Raw genomic sequence first — 22505 nt, 5'->3', positions numbered from 1 at the left:
TTGTGGTGGTGTTGTCCATGAACATTCTCACTACTGTGCCCATTCAGGGACGGAAGGAATGATTTGAGGGCCCAGAACACTGCCCGCAGCTCCAGGATATTCATGTGGAGATCCTTCTCCTCCGGCAGCCACAGGCCTATAGCGTACAGATGTCCGGATTGGGCTCCTCACCCCTCCAGGGAAACGTCCTTGGTGACTGTCTCCTGGTATGGGGGATTTTGAAAGCCTGTGCCCCGGGCGACGTTGGAGTGGATGCCCCACCACCTTATCGCCTGACGGAACTCTGCATCAAGAGGGATCTTGTCTGCAAAGCTTCCAGACACTTGTATCCAGCGAGCGTCCAGGAATTCCTGAAGCGGTTGCATCCGTAACCTGCACAGTTGGATAATGTAGATGCACGAAGACATCATGCCGAGCAGCGACTTGATGGTCCGCACCGTGGCGGTCTACAGTGACAACAGCTGTTGCACCTTCCCCAGTATGACCGTTACCCTCTCCTGCGAGGAGGACGCAAGGCAGGAGACTTTGTTGAGCCTGGCTCCCAGGAACAATGCATTCTGTGATGGTGTCAAGCAGGACTTCGGATAATTGATGGAGAATCCCAGATCCGTCAGCCGCCAGACAGTCCTCTCTGTGTGTTCGACGGCTACTTCCCTTGACTTGGGCCGGATGAGCCAGTCGTCGAGGTACGGGTACACGTGTATCCCTTGTAGATGTAGATGGGCCACCACTGCTACCAGGCCCATCGTAAACACCCTGGGCGCCGAAAGGGAGGACCTTCAATTGGTAGTGTCTTCCGTGCACTACGAAGCGCAGGAACCTCTGATGCTTCCTGTGAATGGGGACGTGAAAGTATGCATCATCCAGATCCAGCGACATCAAGAAGTCTCCTTCCTCCAGTTGGCCGAGCACGTGCTGCAACGTGACCATTCGGAATTTTTGGGACTTGCGGTACTTGTTGAGATGCCACAGGTCTAAAATGGGCCTCCAGCCCCCGGTCTTCTTTTTTACTAAGAAGTATCTGGAGTAGACTCCTGAGTCCCTGAGTCGTCTTGGTATTAGCTCTATCACCCCCTTTCTGGCCAACACCTCCTGCAGGAGCTGAGGGATGTGCTGCTCCTGCTGAGACACTAGAGGTATCCGTGGACACTTTTGCTGAAACTCCAGGGTATGTCCGTTTACGAGAGCGTCCTGAATCCATCTATCGCTGTAGATCTTCCACTCGCTGATGAAACCCGCCAGCCGGCCTCCCACCGCAGTGGGGCTCGATGGCCAGTCCTGCTTTGGCACCTGCGTTTTGCCTTGGGAGCGATGACTGCGCTGGCCACCTCCATCCAAAGCCTTGGAACAGCCTCTGTAGCCCTACATGATCGTGGACCAGGAGGGTTGACGGTACAACGAGGAACCTCCACTGAAACCCTTCATTGATCTGCTGGACTTTTCGCCGGAGGCGGGAAAGTAAGGGCGGTGCTGCTGAAGAGTGCCCAGGGCACGAGCTGTCTCCATAATAGTCTTGATGGCCTGCAAAGACTTGTTGACAGTCTTCCCGAATAGGTTGTCCCCATCGAAGGGCATATCCAGTACCCTTGTCTGGACCTCCTGGTGGAAATTCGGCCAGCCTCGACAGCGGAGACGGACACTATTCCCCATCTGTCGGAAACCCGTGTCTGCGATGTCCAGGGCCACCGTAATGGCATGGTCTGATGCCACCTCCCCTTCCTGGAGGAGTAAGATTGCTTCTACCTCTTTGTCATTGGGTAGGAAGTCCAGAATCAGGGCCAGTTTGTATCAGAGTTCTCTGTCGTACCTGGCCAGAATTGCCAGTGCGTTGGCTGCTTTGACTGTTGACGCTGCAGAGAAGATGATCCTTCTCCACATGGCGTCCAACTTCTTTCCCTCGCTGTCCGGAGGGACGGAGGACGAAGACGAGGGGTTAGAGGATCTCTTCCTTGCTGCCGCCGATACCACTGAGTCTGGTGACCGTAGGCACCTGGGTGCCGTCTCCGGCACCCTGTATTTTTTTCTCTAGCCTATCCCACTAGGCTGGGGCTGTGGCTGGATTCTTCATCAGGGCCAGCCTGTCCTCCCAAATGTCGTCCAGGAGGGTTATTGTCATGATGGCCCTCCTCTTTGCCTCACGTCTCTAGTAGAGGAAACCTTCCTTTTTGGTCTCTTCGGGTGTCGGCTGGAAGAGCTTGGATGCTGTGGCGACCATGGAATGAAACAACCCCACTTTGTCCAGAGGAGTCTCCCATGGCTGCGGCGAGCTGCCCGCCGTGACGATGTCATCTGTTGCTGTGTCGATTCCCGTGTCCTAGTCTCTTGGGTGGGGGCTGGGAGGACGAGCGGGGTGCAGAGGTTGATGAGGCGGTGCTGGGTTGCGCTTACTCTTTTTCGCCGGAGGTTGATCCGGGGCGACCGGGGTCAGGGGCATCCTCTTCTGAATTTCCGACACCAATGTGCGCAGGGTCGAGAGTATGTCCAGCGATACATCTCTTGGAGCTGGGTCGCCAGGCTTACTTGACCCTGCATCAACAGCATTTCCATCATCCCCGTTTCTGATTTAGTCTCCGGCGTTTCTGTCAGTCCCCCACGTCCTCATGGATCGTGTATATGGACTCCTGGTCTTCCTTGGCCAATGATGAAACAACAGTTCCTTGAAGTACGACTTGACCTGAGGACTCCTTGCCCCCCACCCCCTTTTTAGTATCCTGAGGAGTCGGATTCGAGCTTAGCTCCCGCATCCTCTTTTCCGGTGTCCTCTCCACGGCCCCAGTGGAGGCCTCCCGCCTCAGGGGCAGGAACACTCTCGGCGCAGCCAGGCCTTCCCTGACCGGGTCAGCCTATTTGGCCTTAGAGAGGGCGGGCGCTACCAACTCGAGCGCCAATGACTATTTCTCCTACGCCGCCTGGGCAGGTCGGTTGCCTTTTCTTGCACCTTGGGCTTCTCTGGCTTCTCCCGCATCTTAGCCGGGTTGGCTAATTTCCTCTTTGCAGAGGAGCTGGATCGATGACTGGAGATGGCGGCAGATGGTGAGGTTGAACACGTCCTGCCCATTGCGGGACCCGTTGGTGCGGCGACGCCTACGGAGGCGGACTCGTGGTGCTTGGCCTTGTCTTTGGGCCCCACGGATGGAACGCCCTCAAAGGACTTAGAAGCCCGCTCCTCGGACCGTCCGGTCCTGGGTGAGTCATGTCCCTGCTTGGGGCACGGGGTGGAGGCCTTGGCACTGAGCCACTATGACGATCTTTCATGGTTCTCTTGCTGAACCTGAGGCAGATCTCGCAATCTCTTTCTCGGTGGTCTGGGTGGAGACAGTAGAGGCCATCACGTTACGCAGTCCGCAGCTGGAACAGAGCTTGAAAAGGGAGCTTCCCTCTTTCTTCTCTTCCGACATGGCCCGGAATGTGGAGTAGGCCCAATGGCTTTCTGGGACTTTCGACAAAAACACTCGATGATCCTTGCACTTGAGGGGCGCTGAAATTCACTGACAAACGAATCCCCACTTGTCAGCCGATGTAGAGAAAGAGCACACAGGCTCTGTGTGACAAAAATAGGACATTTTCTAGAAAAAGCACGGAAAACGTAGAATAGCTCACAGAGCAAAACTCGAGGACTCCCAACACTTGAACGTGCGGTAAAAATCTGACAATGGGTGCTGCTTAGTGAGAAGGCAGTAATTGGCAGGGGGCAGTATAACCCAGAGTTCAGTGATTGGTTTAAAGGAGAAATAAATTTTTTAAGTGAAAGTGGAACCTTTTTTCTTTTACTGGGGATTCCCGTCCAGTCTTTGGGCTTAGCAGTACAACAGCCTTCTGCACAGCCGTCGTCGCAGTGTATGGGTTTTCTTCCCTTTCCCGCCTTTGCCCCAAGGGCCTTGGCCAGTCTGCCCTGGAAAAGGTAAAGGTAGGTCCTTCTGAGAGGCACAGGAAGGGGTTCCTAGCGAGGGCGCCGAACCTCCAAGGACCACGTCTGAAACTTGGGACTTGCAGGTCATTCAGCAGAGATATTGCCTTCAATTCCTTCAGTGCCCCCAGGATCACGGCTCTCCAGCCACCCCTTTGTCTATGGACCTCATTCTGCTGGAGGAGATCCATCAGCTTCTGTCAAAGCGCTATCAATCTAGTTTTGTGCAGGGTGGTGGTGCGCCACCTATTTTCTGATGCCAAAGGAGGACTTTGTGCCCCATCCTGGATAAGAGGCTGCTGCACTACTATGCAAGGACAAGTTCTGCAAGGTTACTCTAGCCCAGATTCTACAAGCCCTCGATCTGCAGGACTGGTTGTTTTCCCTGGACCTTCAGGATGCCTACTTCCATGTGCTGATTCATCGAAAGCACAGTAAGTAGTGGTTTAAGGTGCTGCCGTTAGGCGTTCATCGGTGCGCACTGTTTGCAACAAGCCTACTTGACCTCAATGCGATCGGGTGGAAACGAAGGGTGTGAGCGGGGGAGATCCAGCATATGTTTACCTTCAAAAGGCAGCATAGTGAGATCTGGTTGGTAGAAGGTGTATTGAAAGCCAAAAGTCCTAGCAAGCGTTTGTTTAAGACTCCCCTGTACCTGTTGCCAGACTCCTGGATTAAGATTTGACATTAATCAGCGCAGTGAGTCTGACTGGTTATGAACTTACTTCAGTGTAGATGATCATTTTTATTCCGATGGCAAGTGTTTTTTTTCCTTGTTCAATGTTTTGTATTTCCTTTCCTTTATGATTGTGCCATTGTTTTGTGCTGTTTCGTACATATTTCTATTTCGTACTTTTAAAGCACCTTTTCCCATAACAAAAAAACGACTTGGATGAACCAATTAGAAGTTGATTTTAGCATTGCAGTTTGTGTTTGTTGCTGCTTCTCAAGAGCATTGCACAGAAGAATGTCTTTCTTCTAATAACCATTACGTGCCTCCTGTCTTTGTGAAAATGCTAAATGTGTGTATTAGACAATGCTTCCCTCTGGCCTTATTGTTCACATTCTGATGCCATATTGTGTTTTCAAGCAGTAGTTGCGTCCATTCATCAGTTGGTAATGCAAGGAGACCAGTTTCTTCCCACAGAAAGCCGCAGGAATAAATATGATAACAAACGCTCACTTGGGGAAACTCTGGAGTTAATGTTACCAAAGGCATTTGAGCATAGTAGGGATGTGGATTAATTTGTAATGTAGTGCGAGAAGTGTGACGACATTGGACTCGAGCGGAACCTCTACAGCCACTGGATCGCCCCAAATGTCTGTGCAAAGATTCGCTCTTCACATTATAGGCCCCTTCCACAAATTGCCCAGGACAGGAAGTATGCCCTGGTACTCGGATTATTGCAGCAGTTTGCCAGAGATCAGATTTGCGGGTGACATTCTCATTCATGATGTAGTGCTATTTCGGCAAGAAGTATTCAATAAAGAAGGCAGACAATCACTATCGTTACCACCATCAGGAGCCTATTAGTTACCCAAGAACCTTTCAAAGTGAAGGGAATGGCACATGTCACTATGCCCGTTGTACCCCCATAAGTAAAATGCTTAGTTTAGTGTTTCAATTGATTAGTGAACGATGTTGTACATCTGGTCTTGAGGTGTCAACATTGGACCTCATGGTGGATCCTGCATACAATATGCTTCTCTTGTATTGTGCACCCCAGAACAGGTAGGTCCTGTGGTAGGACAGGAGGAGGAGCTGGCGCATGGTGGATAGTCTAATGTTCTTTTATTTAAATAATAAGGAAAAAGTCCTATCTCACCCAATTCCTATAGGGTGATTCCTTACTAAGTAAATTAAATCAAAGGTGCTTGTCTGTCATCGGGCAGTCCAAACTCAAAATGTAATCAGTCCGAACTTAAATCTACCTGACCCTACCAGTAACAGCAATGACTACAAGTGGCCAACAGGTTTCTCTTCTGGCTGCTGTCTCCCGCTGGCCATTTATCTTTAGGTTTTCGTTCAAGGATTCCTTGTTCCACACGATCTTCAATATGCAATGTCTCTTTTAGAAAATACGTTCCTTATGGTAATCTCTTCTGATACTCTTCTCGGATTTTATTCATGAGCTTTTGTAGTTCCTCTCAACTGTTGAAAGACCTCGTCTTCCTGACAATATGCCACTTACCATTGCACTCTTTAAGATACTCTTAGCCACCTTCCTTTTGTTTTATCAAGGTTGAGAGGTAGCCACTCTTGGTGTTGGTTAGATCCACTCTCTCTCCTTGCTTGGCTCACTCTGCACTCTTAACTCATCCATTTGACACTTTCTGATTAAGTCGGCTCCCCACTCTTAACAATGAACTCTCATGGAATGATCTCTTGTGGCTTTCTCTCTCACCCTGGATATGTGTTTCCACTTTCTTAATGATTCACAACCTTTCTTATTCTTTAAGGTATAATTAGTTATTTATAACGCGCTTAATACTGACGGGGTTTCTAAGTGCGGACCTGGGATTCGAACCTGTGTTGCTTGCAAGACGAGCGCGTTGCCACTGAGCTATACTACCCTATTCTTGAATAGTTCCTCAGATATCTGGTTTTACTGATTTAATGCTCCGTTATCACCCTTTTCGCAATGATCAGCACTTCTCTTTATTACATATTGCCACGGTGGAATCCCACTTCTGCAGTTCACCTGTGTACCTACGTTGCTTTGCTTTTTCACATCTTCCGTTCAGGCTTCACCCGTGAACCGGTCTTGGCGTCTCAGTAGCTGGCAGTGTTCAGCGAGTGCCGGCGTATTGGATCTGTCAACACTGCCTGTCAGGATTTGGCGTTGTTAGAGGGGCGACTGGCCCACCACGATATTCTGTGGTCATGCCACCACACTGGCCAGTTCCTCGAGGCAAGTCCTGATAACGGCTGTCAGTTGTCTGCTTCGCCAGGCCTTCGGTGTCTGTCTGGCATTCTTGGCTCCTCTCCGTTCTTCTGGTTCTGCAGTTCAACTCTGCTCCACCTCTTCACAGTGTCCTGACACCCAGTGTACTGTTCTCTCTCCTCCGTTCTGGTCTACCCCTCCCACTTTCATACGAGTTTCGTCTTAAAGGGGTATTCCCTTTTCATTCAGACGGCCTGCTCGATTCAACATTGCCTTTAGCCCAACAGTAGGAGTACAGTGTTTTTGATGGAAGGCAGCCCCATATAAACACAGATTAAATGTTCTGCAAAGGGAGTTCCCTTTGGGAATGAAAGCAATTGTCCCCAAGGGTGTCACTCCCAGTAAGGCCCTACATGCTCACCTCCATAGTCTGAAAGGGGGTGGCTCCCCCTTGGGTAAAAGGGACAAATACTCATAATTCGTCACATACCCCTTTTTAAATGTTTCCAGGGGAAGGAGGCCCATGTTGGATGGACGGGAGGAGTGCAGTATACTCTTGGAGGAAATGGCCAGTACAGAAGTTGCCTGTAATCTAATTAATAAAGAAAAGAATTAATGGTATATGAAAGCGATAAAAGGGTGAAACCCAGCAGGTTCATATTGCGAGAGATAGGTTCATATTGCATCACACAGTGCTCACATAAGATTCCAAATACAGTGAGTAGTAGAATTTCAGGAGTGGTCAAGTTGTATGTGAAGTCGGATGGTAAGGCATGTGTACGGTCTAAAGAGTGCCATTGTCCACTTTAAGATGCCTCCTACGACTGTAAGTGCTAATAGCAAGACACGTTTCAACTTCATTAGTGTTTAATTGTTTTAGAAATGGTTTTACTTTGTGTGATGCTGTTGTTGATGTAAGATGGGGGCAGTGTGTAGTGCTTCGGAGGATAACGCATGCTCTATAGTTTGCAGTTATTCATGGGAATGCGAGCCAAGAGGAGGCTGTGCTGCTTGGAATGCTGTACTAATAATGTAAGCCATCAATTGCCTAGAAGAGTGGTTACTTGAAGCTTTTATTCCTAAATCGGTTAGGGAAAAGCCAATCTCTTATCACAAACACGCACCATTCAGACATTTGGCACCAGCCAACTACTGCTGGCCAAAGCATTCGTTCCTGGGCTCCTTTCCAGGTTAACCGGGATATGGGTTCCGGAGGAGTTCAGACAATCGAGGTACACGCAGCCTAGCCAGTGACCCTTTGTAAGCACTTGGCTAGAGTGCGCATTCTTGGTGACTATTCATGGTCACTCTGGTCTCCCCATTCACAAAGAGAGCAACCTCATACACTTGGCAAGTCACTGGGCTTTAGCAGGGAAATGCTAATTTCGAGCTCCTCCAGATAGTAAACACAGTACATGGGCTACATTGTGCAGCCACCAACCAGTAACATGGTGGCACTGTCTGTGTGAGGTTACTCAACACAAGCGAAGAAGGTGCACCTTTATGGTTTCCCCACATCTGGGAGGGGTCCTATGACTTTTAAAGTCGCCCAGTGAGACCTGTATTGGACTCGCTGGGAAAAAATAGTGAGGTATCACAGAAACCGCAAAAAGCACTGAGTTCACACGAATCAAAAAAGTTACTTTCTTGCTAACAATTCCCAAGGTGTCGTGTTGTAATGTGATTTCTAAGCTCCAGAAAGTGTCATTCAGACAGTTGGTATGCAGGCTCTTTCAAAATTAACTCCAATTTCTTTCCCTTATTGCAGGTGGGTGAAAAACGCATTTTCAAGCAAGGGTGGGAAGCCATTTTGGATCGACCCTCATGACCCCAGCGTTCAGCATATATTCATTGATGATAATATTCGCCTTAATGAAGGCGACTGTATTGTGCAAACAAAGGTATGCTCAATTTAGTCTGACAACAGTGTGGGTCTAGACAATGGTTTGGGCATTTTGGCAATATTGTGCTCTGAAATATGCATGCACTGGTGAGTATTGCTTGATCTTCCCCAGTTTGCTGAACACAGGTGTTGGCGTGTAGGTGCTCTAAGAATCTGTACCTGTGAATATCCATGATGACTTTAGTTTATGAGATGCGCTTCTTTATCTACACATGCTGAATATTATATAGTTTATACCATGGAAAGAGTTTCATATTGAAAATTCCCTGTAATTGTCTACACCAATAACAAAAGTAGTGAGTTTTCAAAAAAACATTTCCATTTACCATTCCCACCAGCTATTTACAACAACGACAAAAACTTTATTCGGCCATAAGGTCATCAAAGTACAACATACACATACACAAAAACAATCGTATGAATTATTACGCAACGCAAGTTGCAGCCTGATGCCTAGTAAACTCTATACAATTAAGAAGCAGCTCACCCAGCCATATGGACGATGGCCCTCCTACTGTTACTGATTTACTCTATTATTTTTTTCCCCAGTGGGTCTTTATTCGCTCCAGTGAGAAATTCGTACTGTGGGCCAAGCTCCCATCGGAGGAACATTCTTATCTAGACGGAGGGCACTATTTGAAATCGTGGCACATGGCGAGGGACCCCGTCTAGATACAAAACTTAATATACCAATGGCCAGTCTGTGCTCCCTCAGTTAGATTAGCATGGAGTCGGGAGTATTTCCTCCATGGTTTTGCATTCGTCTACAGTTTGTAATATCATCTCAGATTATTAGGGAGCAACAACCATATACCGTTCTAAACCAGTTTATGCACTAATCAGCGACTCCCTAGATTATGTCTCCTTACAGGGGCGTTTCGTGACTCCATGCAAGCATACAACTCCCCCGCGAGGCCCCCTCACGATTTCCCCTACTATGCTTTGCCCATATTGTAAACCTGTGGCTCTCTGTCTAAAATTAATGGGCAACACTGTAGGTTCTGCCATACCTGCTCCTCCACCCAACTTTGCCCCCAAAACATGGGTACAGATCCCCTGGTCAGACTCCCTAGGCCCACGGCCGGGCTCAGTCCAATGCCTCTGTAATGCACAGGCTTTTCAATTGCTGAGTTGTGGATGGAGCGCAGGAACGAAAAGCAGATTTGTGACAAGGTGCCATCTCGGGGCGAACTATGGTGAAACCAACACCATTGTTAGGGGTGTCCTTCATCCTCGTATCCTCCTTTATCACAGTCATTGCGATTCATCACACCTAACTGTAGAGCCTTAATAACATCCTGTTTAGTGGAGTGGCATTCCCTCGTGGCATCCCCCCTGTTTAGTGGAGTGGCATTCCCTCGTGGCATCCCCCCCTGTTTTTTTCTTCAAGGAGGAGCTCAAGCAACTTCTTTCTAGCAATCAGTTTGGTTAGAACTAGTGCAACGTTACAGGCTGTTGGAGGCCATGCATTGGCATGATTGGGAGTAGGCCTAGGCGGCTTTTCAGAGCGAGTAACCATGTCTTGCCTTTTTACTATGCACTGGTTTTTAGAGTCGCTGTGGGCTCTTGCCTATAAGGAGGAAATGTCCTTCGATGGCATGCCCCCCCACCAACCCCGGGGCCACTACTGCATTCTCGGGCAAAGTGCCACCGGAACCATTAGCTGCTTTGTTTACAGCCGTACCCTCTTTGCTGAGCACAGCAGGATTCATGGCCATAGCAACTGGGGAGTCATACATACGACATCATGGGTACTTGGACTTTGCACCGGTGGAATTAAGGTCAGCAGACTCATCACCCCCTTGCTTAGTCGAGACCGAATCAAACCCCCCCTTGATCGGGTGTGTCCTCGGTTAGAGAGATGCAGGAATCAGAGCTAGACATAGGTATCAACGAGTCTACCCTCTAGCCGTGGATGATAGATCTACTATCAGGGGTTGTACTATCAATTCTGGGACGGTTACTCTCGGTTTTATCAGTGTTAGTATCTCTGGTAATGTCCATGGAGTTCCCTAGAAAGTGCTGGATTTCCTGAATGATATGCTTCACCTGTGATCATAATTGGGCTCCCGGACTGGGCTGGCTCGCAGCCGAGCAGGCAGTTTACATGTGACAGTTAAGAATTTAATTTTTTCCGAAAAGGAGATGGCAATGGACTTTGAGATGGCAGTGTGGCGCAGTCCCCCTATCCATACAAACAGGGGTTATTCACTGCTGCCATGTGGCGAGTCATGGTAAAACGAGGATAGAGGCAGCAAACAAGTAAGATAGAGCCAGACTGGCAGTCCAAGCAAACCCCCCACCCTCTTCACGTCACCATGTATTGACCATTATTATAATTATATATCTCCAGCATTGGGTTTGGCATGGAGTCACATGCTCATGAATATTGCCTGTCGTCAGACCGAGAATCCTCTGTAAAAGAAAAAACAGTTTAACTTTCACTTACAAACTGTCTTTCTCCTATAAACCAATCACTGAGATCTGGGTCATCCTGCCCCCAGCCAATGACTGCCCTCTCACTAAGCCCCTCCTCTGGCAGCCATCTTCAGATTTTTACTGCACGTGCACTTCATGTTTTGTTCCGTAGCTTATTTACGATTTTTTGTGCTTTTTCGGTTAACATGTCGATTTTTGTCAAGTAAGAACCCGTGTGCTCTTCCTTTCATTGACCAGCAAGCAGGGATCCATTTGTCAGAGTCTTTCGTTGCCCCTCAAGGCTAAGAGTCGTTGAGTTTTCATCAAAGATTCAGGTAGGCCATCAGGCCTACAGCGCATGCCGGACCATGTCGGAGAAGGACAGAGGTTCTCTCTTCAAGCACTGCTCTACCTACAAATTGAGGAATGTGTTTGTGGAAGACAAATACTCCCGGTCCCTCTGCTGTCTCCATCCAGATCACAAGGAGGCAGATTGCAAAATTTGCCTGGAATTCACCAACCGCACCATCGAGGATCGGCACAGTAGATTGGCGGCGTGGCTCAGCGCCAAGGCCTCTGCCCCATGCGGCAAGCAGGGGCATGCCTCACCCAGGACCGGCCGGACCGAGGAGTGGGCTTTTAAGTCCTTGGAGGGCGCCCCTTCCGTGGGGGCCCAAGACCATGCACCACAAGTCCATTTCCGTCAGGGTCGCAGCAAAAGCGGGTCCTGCGATGGGTAGGGCGTGCTCATCGTCTCCATCTGCATCCATCTCAAGCCATCGCTCCAGCTCCTCCTCATAGAGGAAGTTGGCTAACCCTGGGAAGCTGCGGGAGAAGCCAGAGAAGGCCAAGGCGCAGGGCAAAGTGTCCGATATGCCCCTGAAGGCCCAGGTAGGCCTGGAGATGTCATCATCAACAATCGAGCTGGTGACAGGCAAAAATGGCAGACCTGGTCCAGGGGACCCCTGCAGCGCCCAGAAGGGCCCTTCCTCCCAGGCAGGAGGCTTCGGCCAAACCGGTGGAGAAGGCACCGGAGAAAAGGATGCTAGCCCTGAGGGCAGTGAATGTCTCTACCATGCTCCAGGGCACGGATATTTCTTCTTCAGATGGAAGAGGACGTGGTGTCCATTCACACGGTCCAGGAGGACGTGTGGATGACGACGGCGGAAACGCTGAGGAAGACGACAGTGGAACAGTGAAGGGGAACGATGACGACAGCGGTGATGACGGCATAGGCGCTGGGCCCAGCAAGCCTACTCTCCCTCCCCCTCCACCTCGCACTGGACATCCTATCCACTCTCCACACACTAGTGTCGGAGATAGAGAAGAGGATGCCGACGGCACCGCTTGCATCAGTGGCTCTGGGCCCACCGCCGGCAAAGAAGAGGAAGCGGCACACAACGCTGCCTCATCAACCGCCTCACATACCCCCACCCCAGGGATACAGGGACGGATACGGGGACGAAGGATACGGAAGACGACAGCGGTGTGTCTCTGCCACCGAGAGCGTCTCCACCGGACGAAGTGGGTTCATTCCACTCCATGGTCTCCCGCGCATCATAGCTCTACCAGCTGACGCCAGAAGAGACCAAAAAGTAAGGGTTCTTGTTGTAAAGACCGGAGAGGGGTGTCTGTACTCCTGCTCTCTATACGGCCGAGGAGAGGCACAGAGGACCCCGCCAAGATTCCTTTTACGGTAGCAATGGATGAGCAATCAAGGCCTAGCTTCTCAGGAGGTGATGCCGGCTGGATCTTAAGTACAGTGTAGTCCCCAAGCACCTACAAAGGAATGTCCACACACTGTATTAGTTAAAACAGTATATATATAAATAAGGTGCAAGGTTATATACACAATCAGGATAATACACTTTGTGCTCCGTTAATTCTAAAATGGTAAATATATACAGTTCCTGGTGGTACCACGATTACTCTGATTCCATTAAAATACATCAACTGTTCTTAGTTCAAATAGCATACGAATCAACACAGTAAAACAATATCAACCATAGACTTAGGAGGAAGACAATTTGGTTAGACAATTGGCAGAATACTGGCCCCGCTACCTAGACACAGTTCCGTGTGACAGAATGGATAGAGTGGACAGAATGGATGGAGTGAACGGATTGGATGGAGGGGATGGTATGGATAGAGGGGATGGGCGGAATGGATGGAATGGATAGAGCAGATGGAATGGATGGAAAGGCTAGAGCGGATGGAATGGATAGAGCTGATGGAATTGATAGTGGATGGAATGGATAGAGCAGATGGAATGGATAGAGCGGATGGAATGGATAGAGCGGATGGAAAGGATGGAATAGATAGACTGAACGAGATGGACGGACTGGATAGAGTGGACGGAGTGGGTGAGGTGGACGAGTGGGTGAGGTGGACGAGTGGGTGAGGTGGACGGAGTAGATGTAGTGGGTGGAGTGGAGATGGTGGATGGAATGAGTGGATGGATGGAGTCGATTCAGTGGATGAAATGGACGGAGTGGACGGAATGGATGGAGTGGACGAAGTGGACTGAGTGGATGAAATGGATAGATAGGATTGAGTAGATGAGACGGATGGAATGGATGGAATTGCTGTAATAGACAAAATGGACGGAATGAATTAGAGTAGATAGAATAGATGGAGTGGATGAAATAGATTAAATGGACTGAGAGGAGAGAATGAATGGGGCAGATGGAATGGATGGTCTTGGTGGAGTGGAGAGAGCGGATGGGGCATATGGGGTGGATGGAAAGGATGAGCTGTGAACATTGGCCTGCGCCAGATTGTGATGGAGTATGAACGTTGGCCTGAGTCACTTCTGGATACAAGTGGAAATGTTGGCATGTCCCACACTTGGAGCTGTGAACATTAGCCTGAATCCCTTCTTGATTGAAATACGAATGTAAATATTTCCCACACGTGTATCACTGTGTACCCTGCTCTCCTGTACCCCATGCTATCGCTTTATTTTCGTATCCCCCGTCTCTGTAAGCCTAGCCCCAGTCTATATGAGTCTGTGTGTCACGCTGTTCCCTGCCATCCTGTTCACGTGCCTGATCTCGGGTGCTCTAAAGATAACCATCATATCATATCACATCACTATGCTTACTCTCTACTATACACTATCATTCAACTAGAACACAGCTATACCGCTGATTAATTCGGCCTAGCTGTTCACATACGAATATGACCTCATGAACACCTCATGACCCTAATAAAACACAGCTTATCGAGCATATTCCGGCCTAGCTGCTCACATTATACGCCCTTCAGGCCTAACGCAGCCAGAGCCCAGTCTCGGTGTCCACCTGGCAGAATACCCACATCCAACTGATACCTCCTGCACTACGCCCAACGCTCGGACGCAGCTACCACAGCAATTACATCTGCTGCACACATATCCGGTGCACCCATGCACCCTGCGACACTATCTCTTTACTGACTAGTTCCCGAGGGCGTTCAACCTACCGGCGCTTTGAGGTCATACCAATGATATATAGAGTGCTATAAAAATGGCAAGTATGGTCGCTTAGACCTCATTCGCATTGTGTTGTGCCCTATGGTCGCCTAGACCCCACTCGCATTGTGTTGTGCCCTATGGTCGCTTAGACCTCATTCGCATTGTGTTGTGCCCTATGGTCGCCTAGACCCCACTTGCATTGTGTTGTGCCCTATGGTCGCCTAGACCTCATTCGCATTGTGTTGTGCCCTACCTATAACGCCCATGCCCCCTTCACGCCACTCCCCTGTATATTACCTTAGCCCCAGCATGCTACTCTGCCTGACTGCGATCATGTTCCCTTTCTGTGTCATGCAAAGTAACATACCCTGCACTGGCAACAGTTACCTAGCCTATAATAATGGTTTAGTCAGACCCGCCTGCCCAAGACACCACCCGATCACCTGCCCTACACCATTCCTGCCCACCACACTAGCCTTCCCCCCGGATACCAAGTCCGCCCTTCCCACCCATAGACATGCACACGTTCCGCATGTCGCAGCTAACACACACCTAGCTGTCTATAAGCAGAACCCCATCAACACGAGAGCATCTTGCCCTACCATTGACTACAACACCTCTACATTAGCTAACCTAACCAACTCCCGTAACACTACCCTCATCCCCTCCGATCGGAATTCTAGACTTGGCGCCAGAACCCACCACAGACCTAGCAAAGGCCCTACCAAATCACTCAATAAGATCAACCCTCGCACTGTAACACCCATCAACACTATCCATCCCAGTCTTAAAGGAGCTCTCCTAAATGTCAGATCATTAGTCGCCCATGCCTCAGAAGTCGCTGACATTATCCTAACAAACAACCTGGACTTCCTTGCGGTAACCGAAACATGGCTGCACGATGCTGCAGGTCCTTCTCTTACCCTAGCCATACCTGATAACTACACCATCCTTAGAGCAGATAGACCGAACGCTCGAGGTGGCGGCGTAGCTATCATCTTTAAGTCCACGCTTGACATCAGACTATCCTCTGCTCCCCCACTCAAATCCTGTGAACACATTACAGTCAAATTTCAAACCTCCCCTAAAAGTACTATTACGCTGCACTTAATTTACCGACCCCCGGGCCCTCCTGGCTCATTTGAGGAAGACATCACTTCACTAGTTGCTGAAAGTTCCAAACCATCAGCACAATTGATTATACTCGGTGACTTTAACCTTGGGTTTAACGACCCCCTAGACACCTCAGCCACTGCCCTGGCCTTGGCATTAGAGGAGCATGGCCTCCAACAACTTTGCTCCAAACCCACCCACTCGAAAGGCAGAATCCTTGACTGGATAACTACCCTTAACTGCAACATTACTACGAAAGATCCCACACAACTTATCTGGACTGACCACCACCTCCTCCCGTTTGACATTCTTACCAGCAACTCAGCACATAAAAGGCCTATCATGGCACCTGCCTGCCCTACTAGGAAAAAGAGCAATATCACAGCGGAAGCCCTAATACCTCTGGTGATCCCTACTTTAAACGCACTACCCGCCACAACGGACTTGAACCAACTGGTCAATGCCTACAATGAGTCCATGGCCAAAGCCATTGACATCATTGCCCCACTGAAACTGCGCAAAGGAATACCCAAAGCGCACCTGAACACATGGTTCACCCCGGAGCTCAAAACCCTGCGTCAACAAAAAAACAAACTTGAAGCACTCTGGAAATTAGTGCCTTCTATAAATAACAGAACCAATCTCACCAACATCTCCACCCTCTACAAAAATGAGATTATACGGGCCAAGAAAGAATCTCTCAATACTAGGATCTCCCAGGCAAGCTCCAGTACTAAGGAGCTCTTTAACATACTAAAGGAATTAGAAAACCCCATTACCCCCACTGACGCTTGCACTAAGGATAAACCCTGGTGCACAGGGATCCAGAATGCCCTTGCTAACAAAATCTCAGGGCTCCAAACTAAAATCAACAACAAACGACAACAACTCACTCTCGATCCCACCTCCTTCCCCACGCCCCCTCCACCTACTGCCACTAATTCAGGCTTCACCTTCAAAAAGGTATCCATATTGGAGGTTCAGAAAATTATAGCATCCCTTAAACCATCGAATTGCAAGGGGGACAGCTGCCCCGCACAGATCATAAAAGATGCAGCTAGGGATCTCTCCCCATTTATCACCAAATTAATAAACCTGTCCTTCGCCAACAACATGGTCCCCAGCAATCTGAAACAGTCCTGGGTCCTACCGCTACTAAAAAAACTACTCTCAACCCTGACATCCCCACGAACTACAGACCCATTACCACCGTCCCATTCCTACTAAAAATCTTGGATAGAGTGGCCTATTTACAAATCCAGGACTACCTTGAGGCCAATCACCTACTAGGAACTCGCCAATCTGGCTTTCGACCACAACACGGGACAGAAACGGCCCTTGTTGATCTCAAATGCCAGATAGACGAACTCAAAGACAAAAACAAGGCTGCCATCCTTCTACTCCTTGACCTCTCCGCTGCCTTCGACCTGGTCGACCATAAAATCCTGTGCAACCATTTATCTCTGGCAGCACACTTCTCCCACTCTGCAGTCACATGGATCCAATCCTTCCTGGACAACAGAACCATGCGGGTCTTCTCCTCCCTAGCAGCGGCTGACCCCATCCCCATCACCTGCGGTGTCCCACAAGGATCCTGTGTCTCACCTACCCTTTACAATATTTTCACCAAGCCCTTATTCGACAAGCTGGACAATCTGGGTGTCACCTATACTAACTACGCAGATGACACCCAGATACTCCTCACCTTATCAGGCAACTACAACAAGGACGCCAAATGGATCAACGAAGTCTTTTCCATCATTCAGGCATGGATGGCCACACATGGCCTATGCCTGAATGATGACAAGACTGAATTGCTTCTTGTCGGCTCACCGAACACTATCAGTAAACTCTGTCCCGGCTACACTAGCTTCACTATTGACGGTAACACCATACCCATTGCCAAGAGCGTAAAAACCCTCGGTTTCTACCTAGACACGAACATCAACCTAGCTAAACAAATCAACATGACCGCCTCAGCCACTGCCTACACCGGTAAACTTATCAGGGCCTGCAGACCACTGATCTCCCCTAGCAACTGTCTCATCCTAGCCAGAGCACTCATTCAATCTAAACTGGATTACTGTAATAGCCTCTATGTAGGTGCCAACAAAACAGTAATCAATAAATTGCAAGTTTTACAAAATAACGCACTCCGTGCCGCCCTCAATATTCCTAGAAGGGAACACATCTCCGCCACCAGAACTGCCTGCAAATGGTTGTCCATCCAACAGAAAATTGATTTGAAAACCATATGCCTTACTTACAAAGCCCTCAATCATCTTGCCCCACCCTACCTCTCGAACAAATTTACACTTAGACAGAACACCAGAACCACCAGATCGTCCAACTCATTACAACTAACAGTTCCCAAATACTCCCTCAAAAGAGCTGGAGGATCCAGCTTCCCAACCCTGGCATCACAACTCTGGAACTCCATCCCACTGGATATTAAATCCACACCTACCTTCCAACCCTTCAGAACCAAGGTCATTTCCTGGTTAACCAACAAATAACTGTCCTACCACACATGTATGCACTCCGAATGTCCAATTTTATGTATATTGTTTGAATACTATTATCTATGCCCTATCAATACTGTACTATTGTCTTTTACCTGTAACCTGATGTTCAAAGCGCATATATACCCCCGGGTCAAGAGCGCTATATAAATAAATAAATAAACAAACAAACAAACAAACATAACATAACAGGATCCCCCCACCCTGGGCAACCTGTAAATGAAGATACACTACAAGCCCAGTCCACATATTGTCTATTAGATTCTTATCTTCTATAGTTCTGCAACCCAAATGTACCTTGTCTTGTAGAGTTCTTCGTCGGGGAATCGACGGGCCCTTCTTGAGTGCGCTCCCTTTCAAGCGGGAGCCACGGGTCGTCGAACATCCGAGATAAAGAAAGGGTAAACGTTGTCGTTGAGGCAGCAGCTTCGGTCCTTGCGGTGCTCGTTGACTTGTGATTGAAAATGTCCTGCAACAGGGGAGGCGTGCAGTAGATGGTTTGTTTGCCGCAAAGAGAGTTTGTGAAGAACTTTGGCCCAGCAAGGGCGCTGAGTCGTCTGCGTCTGGCGTCGGCGAACAGGACGTGACCTCGGCTGGCTTCAGTAGCTTCATCAGCGTCTCTGAGGTCTTCGGGTGGCGGGAAACCCACTGGCGGATTCTCCTCGGTCATCGACGACCTCGACTTTCTCTGGCAGGACGAAAGCGGTCGACCGTGATGAACAAGGGAGTCCTTGGATCAAATGTTATTGGGCAAGGGGAGGACGGCGGCTCCAGTCGGCGACTGCAGTGGACGGCTGTACGGTGCTTCTCTTCGTTCTCCTCAGCAGTCCCCTTCTCCGGTTGGCAGCCTTTCGTAGGTCTGTCTACCAGGGAGATTTGGCAAAGGCCAGCTGGTGCACGAGGGTCCCTCGCAGCTTGGGGAGAGGTCTCCTTACCAGGTCCTCTCTTGGATCAGTTCTTGAAGACACAGCAGCTTTCAGATTACAGGGAAAGGAACAGCGGTTCACCTTCTTCTGGCTCGGCTTCGAGAGTAAGCATCAGTTATCAACTTTCAGCTTCTGAATGATTTATAGCAGTGAGAGGCCCCCAGATATACTAGTTGATCTCCCATTCATCCTGCTGGGTCGCACTCAGGCAACCAATCACACAGAAGGGCATTCAGGCACTCAGTCAGCCAATCAAGCGCACAGTGCATTCAGGCCATTCTTCTCCATCCAGACACTCGCAACACAGAATGTGGATTCGGACAAGTACTCTGCCATTCAGCACTACATACTGCATTCATACCAGTTTCGGCAGGGCTGTCTCAGTCATTGTGTCAAGCACCAGATACTAGACACCCATAACACAGAATGCGTATTCGTCACACATTCCATTCACCCAGGTCAAACCCCCACAGGCGTACCACAACATACGGTCGTTGGGAAGGCTCCAGCCAGTCTGGTCGGCACTTCCCCACACTACCATATGTGGAACTTCCACCCCACAGCCAGTCAGGGGGAAGGGACAGAGTCAGGGCTTCCCTGGACTTCGGGAATACCAAGGTAACAGGCGATGGACGGCAAGAGGCCACGGGGGCCATCTCGTCTCCATCAGGAATCCACTGATTCTAATGACAAGGCCTGGGCATCCCCAAAATGGAAGATGCTCAGGGCACCTGTCAATTCAGCATGGAGCTGGCACCAGCCCATACCCTGCTCTGTGGGTGTAAAGGACCGGAGGGGGGTGTCTGTTCTTCTGCTCTCAATATGGTAGAGGAGAGGCACAGAGGACCCCAGCCAAGATTCTCTATAAGGTAGCAATGGACGAGCAATCAAGGCTTAGCTTCTAATGAGGTGATGCAGTTTGGTTCTTTAGTACAGTGTAGTCCCCAAACCCCCACAAAGGAATGTCAACACACTGTATTACTGAAAACAGTCTTTATATAATCAATATTCAAAGGTATGTACACTATCACAATAACACACTTTGTACTCAGAAATCAACAATGGGAATTATATACAATTCTATAGTGGTACCACCAATATTATCAGATCTCATTAAAGTGCATCAACTATACTGTTAGAATGTCACACAGATCAATAACAAGGAAACCAGCAATAGAGATAGGAAGGAAAGCAAGATGGTTGACACAATTGGCAGAATACTGGCCCCGTTACCTAGACATAGTTCTGTGTGGCGATCCCCCCACCAGGGCAACCTGTAAAATAAAGATATAGCACAAGCCCAGTCCATATATTGCCCAATAGTCTTGTTCTCTCCTATAATGTTTTTACCCCCCCCCAATGTACCTGGTGGAGTAGAGTTCTTCGAAGATGCGTCGAGGGATGCTTCTTGAGTGACTCCCTTTAAAGCAGGAGCCACGGATCGTCGAGAGACGTCGAAAAAGGTGAACTTAACGTCGACGAGAAGTTCGAGGGTGCCGAGACCACAACGTCGATCCAGGCGGTGCTCGTCGGCGATGTCCTGTGAGGATGAGGAGTGCGGGGCACCTCGGCGATTGATTGTTCAGGACCGCAAAGAGTTTCTGAAGAACTGTGGCCCAGCAAGGGCGTTGAGTCATCGAAGTCTTTGTGGTCTCTGGGTGGCGGGAAACCCACTGGCGGATACTCCTCGGCGCGTCGGCGGCCTTGACTTTCTCCGGCAGGACAAAGCGGTTGACGTTGCGGACAAGGGAGTCCTTCGATTCAAATGTTCTTAGGCAAAGGAGCGGGCGGCTCCGGTCGTCGGCGCCACAGCCTCAAGCGGTCTCCTCTTCTGGGGCAACACGACTTCGACGGGCCTCCAGCGGTTACACAAACCTGCGAACCCTGGTCGACGGCAATGGACTTCGTCAGCGGCAAAGTCCTGGTGCTTCACTTCGTTCTCCTCAGCGGTCCCAGTCTCCGGTCGGCAGCCTTTCGAGGGTCTGACTTCCAGGGAGCTTCGGCGAAGGTTAGCAGTGCTCGATGGTCCCTTGGAGCACGGGAAGAGGGCGCCTTACCAGGTCCTCTCTCGGATCAGTCTTCGACGAATTCGGCAGCTTTCAGATCAGGTCGAAGCAAATGCAACAACAAGTCTTCTTCTTCCAGCTGGGCGTCGAGGATCAGCAGTTCCAGTTACACTTCAAGTGAAGACACAGCTTCTGAACAATTTCCAGTGGTGAGAGGTCCCTAGATATACTATCCTGTCTCTCATCCACACTGCTGGGTCACCCTCAGCAGCCAATCGTACAGAAGGGCATTCATGCAGTCAATCAGCCAATCAGGCACACAGTGCATTCAGGCCATCCTCCTCCCTCTCAGACACTCACAACAAGGAATGTGGATTGGGACAAGTACCCAGCCATTCAACACTACACACTGCATTCAGGCCAGTTTCGGGTAGGGCTGTCTCAGTCTTTGTCTCTCATACCAGAGACCAGACAGCCACAACAAGAAGTGCATATTGGTCACACACTCCATTCACCCAGGTCCCACCCACAGGGTGTACCCACAACATACAGTCACTGGGAAGGCTCCAGCCAGTCTGGACTGGACTTCACAACAACACCATATATGGAACTTCCACCCAACAGCCAGTCAGGGGGAAGGGACAGAGTCAGGGCTTCCCAGGACTTTGGGAAAACAGGGTAACAGGCAATAGAAAGCAAGAGACCACAGGGGCCATCTTGTTTTCCATCAGGAATCAACTGATTCCAATGGCAGGGCCTGGGTATCCCAAAATGGAATATACTCAGAGCACCCGTCAATTCAGCATGAAGCTGCCACCAGCCCATACCCTGCTCTGTGGACCACCCACAGGTGCCCAAAAACATACACTAGGGGCATAGGGTTGTACCCCCACCCATGGGTACCATAAGGGTATCCCATGGGTCTGTACACCAAACCAAAAACAGGAAGAGCTGCACTGCCAGGAGTCCCACATGGATTCCTGGGCAGAAAACAATAAAGAACACATATGAAAAAGGACTATAGGACAAAGACAGGGAGGCCCTGTCCCTCCAATGCATTTCCAGCATCACAGTGGGCCACACAAGGGTGCCCAAAAACATTCAACTAGAGTCCAGGGTCATACTCCTACCCATGGGGGCCATAAGGGTATGCCAAGGGTTTGTTCTCCAAACCAAATATAGGAAGAACCGCACTTCCAGGTGTCCCACATGAACTCCTGCGCGGAAAACAAGTCGGAACATACATGATAAGGCAATAAAGGACAAGGATTCAGATGCCCTGTCTCTGATGCATTTCCAGCATCATACCTGTACCAGCGCAGAGAGGCTAAATGGAAGACCATTCTGGCAGTGCCTCTCCTAGACGACGTT

At 49.5% G+C, this 22505-nt stretch overlaps 1 protein-coding gene and 1 long non-coding RNA gene across 5 annotated transcripts in view; one reads left to right on the top strand and one right to left on the bottom strand.

The window, feature by feature from the left end:
* LOC138566217 (uncharacterized) overlaps positions 1 to 22505 on the bottom strand; it is a 616718-nt gene that overhangs the window by 322686 nt on the left and 271527 nt on the right. The gene's annotated exons all lie outside the window — the stretch shown is intronic.
* LOC138566216 (uncharacterized) overlaps positions 1 to 22505 on the top strand; it is a 232980-nt gene that overhangs the window by 171376 nt on the left and 39099 nt on the right. For both annotated transcript variants that reach the window (XM_069643272.1, XM_069643273.1), the window contains one exon: positions 8561 to 8693. In XM_069643272.1, coding sequence (XP_069499373.1) covers positions 8561 to 8693 — 133 coding nt within the window. The remainder of the gene's footprint in view (positions 1 to 8560; positions 8694 to 22505) is intronic.

This window comes from Ambystoma mexicanum, chromosome 2p (assembly GCF_040938575.1).
Source record: "Ambystoma mexicanum isolate Mex_15411 chromosome 2p, UKY_AmexF1_1, whole genome shotgun sequence".
NCBI lineage: Eukaryota > Metazoa > Chordata > Amphibia > Caudata > Ambystomatidae > Ambystoma > Ambystoma mexicanum.
Note: the sequence above shows the minus strand (reverse complement) of the source record. Positions and strands in the feature narration are given on the sequence as shown.